This window comes from Aplysia californica, unplaced genomic scaffold (genome assembly GCF_000002075.1).
Source record: "Aplysia californica isolate F4 #8 unplaced genomic scaffold, AplCal3.0 scaffold00754, whole genome shotgun sequence".
Lineage (NCBI taxonomy): Eukaryota > Metazoa > Mollusca > Gastropoda > Aplysiida > Aplysiidae > Aplysia > Aplysia californica.
The window spans coordinates 83,715-92,314 of NW_004798024.1; the positions used below are offsets into that span (position 1 = coordinate 83,715).

Genomic DNA, 8,600 nt, shown 5'->3' on the forward strand with positions numbered 1-8,600 from the left:
CGTCTTTTTGTTAGTGAGCCAGGTGTCTATCTGTCTATTTATCTATCTAGCTTTCTGCCGCTATCTATGTTCTGTTCTTTGTCCTGTCAGCTTGTCTCAAGTATGCAGGCCTACAAATAATTTTCAGTGTAAAGAAAACTCATAAATCTTGATAAGGCTCTTTTTTGTTGTTGCGATGAACCGTTGAAACGCGCTTGAAGTCTTTCGCGCATGGGAGACAACTTGTCTAGAAATAAAATGTTCAATGAAGTAAAGGTGCATGACTTCCCTTTACGCCCTTGGAACTGTCCGACCAAAATGGCTGCCATCGTTGCGAGACAAGTAAGCCGGGCTCCCCGTCTCCTTCAGCAGAGTGTCAGGCTCTCAGCAGCTTCTCACCGAAGCTATGCTGACATGGCATTCACATTTGCTTCACCTTATGACGTGAGTGCTTTTCTTTCTTTGTTCACTTTTATTTATCTTTACCAATGATACCTCAGCTTAGCAGTAACCTATCTCCGATAAACAGAGTAGAGCAGTCACCTCTAAAACTCTCATTCCTCAGCCTCTAGATCTAGATCTAGAACCCTAGATCTGGATCTAGATCTAGATCTAGAATCTAGATTTAACTCTCTTTTTGCCCCTGTCGTCACTCTATCTCCTCCATATCTAGGAGATATAGACTAGTCCTGCTGTTATTTTGACAAGTCACAAATCTCCAAGCTCGAAAGCAGAAACACCAACAGCAAAAATGCCTCATGATGCAGCTGCAGTTGTTGTGTGGGAAATTTTCCCAGGGCCACCTCTATTCTCACCCGGGGTAAGAATAGTGCAGGCGAGTCTTTTGGCTATTCTCACCCAGTGCGCGTTCACCGTTATAGCCGAGATCTAGGCCAACCAATTTTGCGTTCACCCTAAACCACAGAATTCTACACTGTGATAACAGAAAAATTGTAGTATTCTGTGCCGTGAACAAACGTTCCATTACTACTGTTAGCCTACTAAAACTAAAAACGTACAATTTTGTCTGTGGGCAGTGGAGAGAGAGAAAGAGAGAGAGGGGAGTAGTAGCGCGAGAACTTCCGGGCAAAACAAAATGGCGAACCTCATATTTCGGCTCGATTCGAAAAGTTAAATAGCCGTAGCATCTTTGTAGACAACCAAATTAATTTACTTTTGTGTTTTAACATCATTTTAAAATTTTGTTTTGGTCAATTTGATCGTCCACACCGATAGACAGTATTCAGAAAGAGAAGAGGGGAGGAGTAGATCTTGCGGGAACTTCCGGGCAAAACAAAATGGCGACCCCCGTTGTTCGGCTCGATTCGAAAAGTGAAATAGCCATATAACATCTTAGTAGTCGATAAAATTAGCTTACTTTTGTGCTATACTATAATGTAATCTTTTCTTTGCCTTTATCCATTTGATCATCCACATTGATAGAAAGTATTCCGAAATTAGGAAAAACAAGTCTTGTTTCACACCGGGTGAGAATAGCCTACGGTGGCAAGTCTCACCCGGGGTGAGAGGTCGATCGTATTTCTATTCTCACCCCGGGTGAGAATAGCCACTTCCTTTTCCCAGACTAAACATTTTATTTCTGGAGTGTCTGCGTGTACTCGCCAACACGGTAACAGGGCACATAATCTCAGTATCTATGCACACGGTAACCGGGTACTTAGTTTCGGGGGCCCCTTTGGGCTAGGTAACTGCTGCTTCGACACACACACCCCCCCGCTCATCACTGGACTGGCCAATCACTTGAACTTGAACGCAGCACCGCTGACTGCCTGTTTGGAGCCCTCCTACAGCCACCTCATCGCCCAACCCCCTTCCCCCAGATACAGCTCGCTCGATCTCTCCAGCTGTATCCAACTTCGGGACTTTCCTTGCCTTGCCCCACTAATCCCAAGATGTAATTAAGTTTTAAACACATAGAAAAAAGGTGATTCGGGTAAAGTCCCGCTGTAGGGGTCAAATGGAGTAGTCGTGCATCTAGATCTAGATCTACACAAGGTGTATACTATGAACTTGGATAGAGAAAAACAGGCAGCTGAAATGGCCATTGTCAAACAATGTGGCCTCACACAGTGCATACATCGGAGAATGTGTGAGTTCGTGTCACAGTGCACACACAACACGGCGAGTCGCACAACACGATACTTCTGTGAAGAACGAGGGTGGACCTTCGGGTTACTGTGTACGTAGACTCTGAGACTACGTGCCCAGTTACCATGTACACGTAGACACTCCGTTTTATTTCAGACTAGTTGGTGGTGGATTCAGGCATCATAGTCATAGAGGCTACTACATAAAAAGTAAAGTTCAATTTAACCTCTAATGCCTCTTGCAAGTTTTCCTAGTACACTAGATCTACCATTGTTTTCTGTTTAATTCTTTTTGATAAATTTATAGAATCACTCCCGTTTCATATTATAAGGTATTATTTTGTAGCTTCTTAGGGCCCTGAGCACGTTTTTGGCACAATTAAAAAACATCGCAAATGCTTTGACTAGTTTAAATGTTACGGCTACGGCACCTCATTACAGACCCCATCCCCCCTACTGCACAGCAATGACGTGCTCACTCATCGGGGTGGACCCCCTGAAACCCCCCTAATGACTACAAAAGCATGTATAATAAACCAAAAAAAGCCTAACTAAGCCTTAACTTTAAAAACACTGACCCTATTCTTCATCTGACGGCACTAAAGTGGTGAAGGAGCTGACTTCCGGTAGTGGATGTGATGCGAGACATTCTTTTCTCTTACTTACTGTACTGTAATTTTGTACTAAAAAATTCACCTTGGACTGTACTAAGGACAGAGAATGATGAAACTGTCACACCATAGCCCAAAACTCCTTAAATTACGCATTAAAAAAATCTATTATTATTTTATTGCTTACAGATCTGCTGGAATTTTAAGAGAAATTGCAATGAATAGAATTAAGAGGGGGGGGGGGGGGTTGATATAAAATAGGGTTTGAAATCGTTTAGGAATTTCATGTAAGTTTCATGTTCAACAAAGTGTGTTGTATTAAATGATTGATAAGCTCACAAACCTTAAGAGAATCACATTATTTTGTTTCGCCTTCATTTTGATGCAGCAGGCTGTTCGTGCTTTTGGCATGATATACCGAGTGAGTCCAGTTAGTGTGCCAATTACTTTATTGCATCTTCACCCTGGAAGTGCTCAGTAATAGCAGAAAGTTAGAAAGAGACACTCGTCTCTAAAACTCACAAATTATTTTCAATCTATCTTGTTCCCACAGGTCTACTACAAAGACGCAAAGGTGAAGCAAATCGATGTCCCTACCTTCAGTGGAAATTTCGGTATTCTCCCGGACCACGTGCCCACTTTGGCCGTCTTGAAGCCCGGAGTGGTCAACGTCTTCGAGGAAGATGGCTCTCAAAAGAAATACTTTGGTAAGTGGACAAGTTTATTTGTAACTGCTGGTGTCGTGGGGGGGGGGTGCTTTTTTTTAAAAGAAATATTTTTTTACTGTTGATGAACACACTATTATTAGTGCTTTCTCTTGTTATGGGATTTCAACAATAGAAATGCAGTTTATTGAAAGACGTGTGCCAATGGACACTTTCTTCCTTGTCTGTTAAGATGTTTAGTTTTGATATTGTGATTTCAATGATCTGTTTTCAGTGCCAAGATAGTGGATTGTCATTAAGGTTTGATCAAGGCAGCTTTGCAGTACCATGCATATTTCTATTGATGAGCTGTTTTATTTGTTGTCTGTTGTGGCATTTCAGTTCTCTGGTTTAAACGAACCATACTTCACCGGGTTATTAGCAAATAAGTTTTAGTTATTAATTTTTCTAGTGACAGTGACAAGTTGTGAAATGATTTTCTTCTTCCTGCAAAGCACTTTGTAGGCCTACACATAAGTTTGTTGAATGAATGGCTTCATTTAGACACTTTTCCTCATGATGTTTTTGTTTTGCCTGGCCACAGTGAGCAGCGGTTCTGTGACCATCAACGATGACGCGTCGGTTCAGGTCCTGGCTGAGGAGGCTCACCCAGTGGACAGACTGGATGCTGCCGTGAGTGATTTATTTTTACTTTCTCGTCTCGCTGAAATAACTGGTATTTTGTATAAATTCCAGTAGTGACCACTTACTATCTTATTATTCAAGGTTGACATTTTCTGTGTATATTTTTTTTTCTGAATTAATAATGGGTTTAGGTCTCAGGAAAACGAGTTCTCATAGCTCTAACAACTGTAAAGGTGATGAGATTTTTTCTAATTAGAAAGCTTGCAAAGAGCTATTCACTACTATCCTTGCAGTTGCAGGTTCATGGTGTTCAAATTCCTTTTAGCTGAGCATTATCTGTTCTCTTTACCGATGTTTTGTCCAATTTTATAAAAGGGCATGGATTTCTCTCTAAGACATGGCTTTCTGTGGATAAGAAGTAGAAATACAGTGGAAACCATATATAACAGGCCTGGTAATAACAGGGATCCGGTAATAACGGATACTTAATATCCCCGATTTTTCCTACTCTTTGTCTCTATTAAAAGTTATCGGCAATAACAGGACCCCATCGGAGCCCAACCGGTTATAACAGGGACAAAGGCTCGTTAACAATGTGTAAAAAGTAAGAGAGAGAGAGAGAGAGAGTAACGCAGTGACAGAGCAAGCCCATGCAAGCAATGCCACTGCAAGCACACGCAGCGTGTGAAGCGAGAGGCAAGAGGGCTGAGGTGTGCTGCAGACCTCGATCTAGCCCAAAACCTAGCAACACGCACGCGTAATGTGTCGTCTACTGTCACAAACGATGTCAAGAGCAAGAAAAAATGCCTTTAAAGTGACAAAAAAATACGAAATAATCTAGGCCGTTGACAAAAAGCAAGCTCCACTGGCAGAGATTTGTCGTCAGTTCGACATTCCACAAGGGTCGATTCACACCATTATCAAGGATAGAGAGAAGATAGTAGCAGCATACTCCAATGGAAAGTTTGCTCTGGATCGAAAGAAGATGAGACTACCCGATGCAGATGCCGTGGAACAAGCTCTTCTGATGTGGTTTAAGGAGGCAAGGAGAAAGTTGGTGCCAAAACCCCTGTTCGTGGGTACTTGTGGCAAAGGAAACTACCCATGAATAACTACAGCTGGATTAGTCCACAAATGCTTACTTTCCTTGCATTTCTGATGTAACAGGGATCGGATATAACAGGACATTTTCTCTACTCCCACCATCCCTGTTATATAAGGTTTCCACTGTATTGGGCTTTCGATAATTTTGTTGATTGCACAATATTAGATCTGCTAAGTCATGTTACGATGGTAAAAGCATCCACAGCATATTCAGCTTCTATTTAAGATCTTTTCGTTTGCGTCAAAGTTATCTTTGGGTCGTGTTCTATGCTTGTCGCCATGAAGTGACTTGCAACATTTTGAGGGGGTTTTTATGAAGAATTTACATGCCGTGCACGTTTTGAAATTTGAATTGTAAGTTGAGTGTGCTTACTGTTAAGTTTAAGTTTTTTAAAAGTCAAAATCTGGTTATAAAAAACATGAACATGTGTTAATGCCTGTTGAATCTGAAGAAGTCTATATAGACATTTGTTGTTGTTGTTGTCAGTTTTGTATTTTCATTTGAGTTTTCATAGAATCTGTATTCTTTCATCAACAGCCTTTTTCTTTTTAAAAAAAAATTCCTGTTTCTGCGTATGACTATCAATTTACATGTTAGTTTTGTCTTCTCAGTGTGCATTTTTAAGAAGGTTTCCAGTGGGCGACACTGGTATGTTATACTTCCTTCTTTTCCTCTGTTGTGTGTCTTTTTTCCATATTTCTAAATGGGCTGTTGATGCGCTTTTTTTGTACACTAATTCAAACATATATATGATATATTTACAATTTTGTCCACTACAGGCTATCCGAGAGGGCTTCAGCAAAGCGCAGCAAGAGCTCTCATCTGCTTCCTCCGAGACGGCCAAGGCTGAGGCTCAGATCGCTCTAGAATGTTACGAAGCCTTGCAGAAGGCTCTGGACTAAATTCACCTTTTCCATTAGTTGTCTGAATTAGAAACAATTACTTTGAAGAGAGCATAGAAAATTGGGCGCGCGTTCTGGGGTGTTTTGATTTGAAATGTCTCTTTCAGAAATTGTAGTGTGGGGAAGGGGGGGAGCAGGTTGTCTATGTGAGTGTATTGCACTTTGAAACTTATGTGAATGATGAATGTGTTTGCCATTGAGAACTTATTGGGAATTTGTTGTGATTCACAATATAATTTCTGTAAAAGTGATAGATTGTTACCGAGTGTATGGTGTAACAATAAATTTTCATAAAACAACAAAGTTTATTTGTTTGGCCTCTTTCTTTACTCGACTTTTATTTATATGTGTGTGTCAGTCCTTTTCGCAGTCCAAGTTAGACATCATTCTGGTGCTCTGGTGTGGTTTGCTTCTTCTTTCCTATCAAACATCTATTGTCCTTATCTCTCCTTCTTTTTTGTTTGTTACTCTCTTGTAACACCTCTAATCTTTGGCACTTATATGACTTTATTGTTTTGCAAGTGCCGTAAAAACACTTACTAAAACTAAAAGACATCATTTATTACCATCCGCACCTCCTAATAATAACCTTCCTGTACTGAAAGGGGTTTTCAACCTGAGTCATGCTATACAAGATCCTTAAGCTTAACACTTTGCGGTCACTTGCCGCAATAATGCGCCAGTGAGAATTATCCGTTCCGGTCACCTGGCGCAATTCAGACGCTAAAGGTCCGTTGCAGTCACTCTCGCGGACGGGTGACCAGATGGGGTATTTTGTACTGCTAGCCGTGTGACTGCAAAGTGTTAAAGAAGTGTCATTGTAATTCTTCTATCTTTAGAGTTAGAGTAAAACATGCCAGCATGTTTGTTGTTTCATTATGATGAATTGGTCGCTTTTAAGGACAAACGGGCTAACCCAGATTTCGGGGGTTTCCAGAAATCTTGACCTACACCAAAAGTGGGATATTGCCCTACCTATAGGAGAAGTTTGGTTTCACTGGTATGTGTATTTGTTTGGTTATAGAGAAAACTCTCCTTGTCTTTTAAAGAAACTGAACAAGGGGCAAAAACTTTACCTTCGATTTTTTCAAAGCAGCGTTTTTCGGGATAGCCCCCTTGAATTAAAAAATAAAAGCGACCTATTGATGTTAGTCCTATCACAGCACTGAGTGCTACTGTCAAGTTGGCAAAAAACAGTCCATTAAATATAATGTACAATATTGGACCATTCCATGAAATTATGGGAAACTGCAGAAATGATGGTGACATTGCTGCAGAAAATTTTTTCCAGTAATAGAATTTTTTTTTAAAAGTTGGAGGCAACATTACTCTCCGCTAAATCAGAGACTTTGTTTGAATTAATCAGACACTTTGACATGATGTATGCAAAAGTAGAGTTGGTAATGGCACAGTGACACAAGTAGCATGGAATGGCTCAAATTATGCATAGAGTGGGGACCAAAACAATATATGATGGACACCAGAGAAAGTCCACAGATCACACCGTCGATCTATTTGATGCCCTCACACCAGATGGCACATTTTGAATTTTTTAAAAAATGTATTCCCTGTGAAAACTAGGGGGGTTGGTACTGCGAGTCGTAATAACTTTAATCAATGTTTTTTAAAGTAAAATTCACACAGAAATGTGTTCTTACATGGGCATGAAAGGTGTTAAGCCAAAATACACAAATTCGATAAAAATTCCCAAAGCTGCGGAAAAACGCCAGTTTCTTCACTTTATTTTGACGAGTGCATGATTTCACCACGCTGCCTCACATATTATTGTAATGGTTAGTAGAGTACTATTTCAGACATCTGAACAAGTGTCAGTGCGGTAGCAGTTGGGCGCTCAGCCATAGCAAACACAAGACCTGATACCACTTCCTGTGTGGTGAGAATTTGATTATCTTGGTCTTTCCGTATTCCTCTCAGACCAGGTTGGCCGAGACATATAGAAGCCGGCCTCCTAACTGATCTTCATTGTGCCAGTAGGGGAATAAAACACCTACATTAAAAAATTCACACATAGAGAATAATTCCCAAATTTATTGTTCACATTGCCACTATTTGCCTTTTTTTAAACCCTATACACCTGTATGTACGTTAAGTGTACGCTACTTTGACCCTTCTGCACACTGAGAATGCTTGTCTCAGTGTGAGCGTGTGGTTGTTTGAATCCAGCTGTTGACTTGGACGAGAGTGGATATATGCCAGTCCTGTAGACCCAAGGAGCTGGGCTCAAAGGACCAGATGGGCAGAATCTTAATCTATAACATCTCCCGTGTTCACATGCTACAGTGTTTGCATCCTGTGGAGAATTTGCAAACGATCTCTGTACATAGTCCGTGAAAGCAAGAGGCATTTGGACGTGCCAACTCTAGGGGGTATGAAAAAATGACGTTTCATTCACTGAAACCTGCATGTACCAGCATTCAAACCAGACACTATTACTATTATTATAGCAAGAGAGGCAACGCTTCCCGTGGCCATTGTGAGCCCTCTGCCGACTCGCTCATCAAGCCCAAGTCAGCGCAGAGATTTTGCATTGAGAAAGTGGACAGTTGTCACAGTTTTACTGATGAAAAAGCATCTCATAACAAACG

The 8,600-nt window shown here is 40.9% G+C and overlaps 1 protein-coding gene across 1 annotated transcript; it reads left to right on the top strand.

Annotated features, from left to right (window-relative positions):
• The first annotated feature begins 263 nt into the window (after positions 1–263).
• LOC101853822 (ATP synthase subunit delta, mitochondrial) lies at positions 264–6,297 on the top strand. Its single transcript, XM_005109187.3, has 4 exons — positions 264–423; positions 3,252–3,405; positions 3,947–4,035; positions 5,872–6,297. Exons 1-4 carry the CDS (start codon positions 298–300, stop codon positions 5,992–5,994), a joined length of 492 nt encoding a protein of 163 aa, XP_005109244.1. The 5' UTR covers positions 264–297; the 3' UTR covers positions 5,995–6,297.
• Positions 6,298–8,600: the final 2,303 nt, after the last annotated feature.

Coding starts and splice junctions, on each gene's coding strand:
- LOC101853822 (XM_005109187.3), top strand. CDS start 298: ATGGCTGCCATCGTTGCGAGACAAGTAAGCCGGGCTCCCCGTCTCCTT. Junction 3,406..3,946: donor CTCTCAAAAGAAATACTTTG/GTAAGTGGACAA, acceptor GCCTGGCCACAG/TGAGCAGCGGTTCTGTGACC. Junction 4,036..5,871: donor TGGACAGACTGGATGCTGCC/GTGAGTGATTTA, acceptor TGTCCACTACAG/GCTATCCGAGAGGGCTTCAG.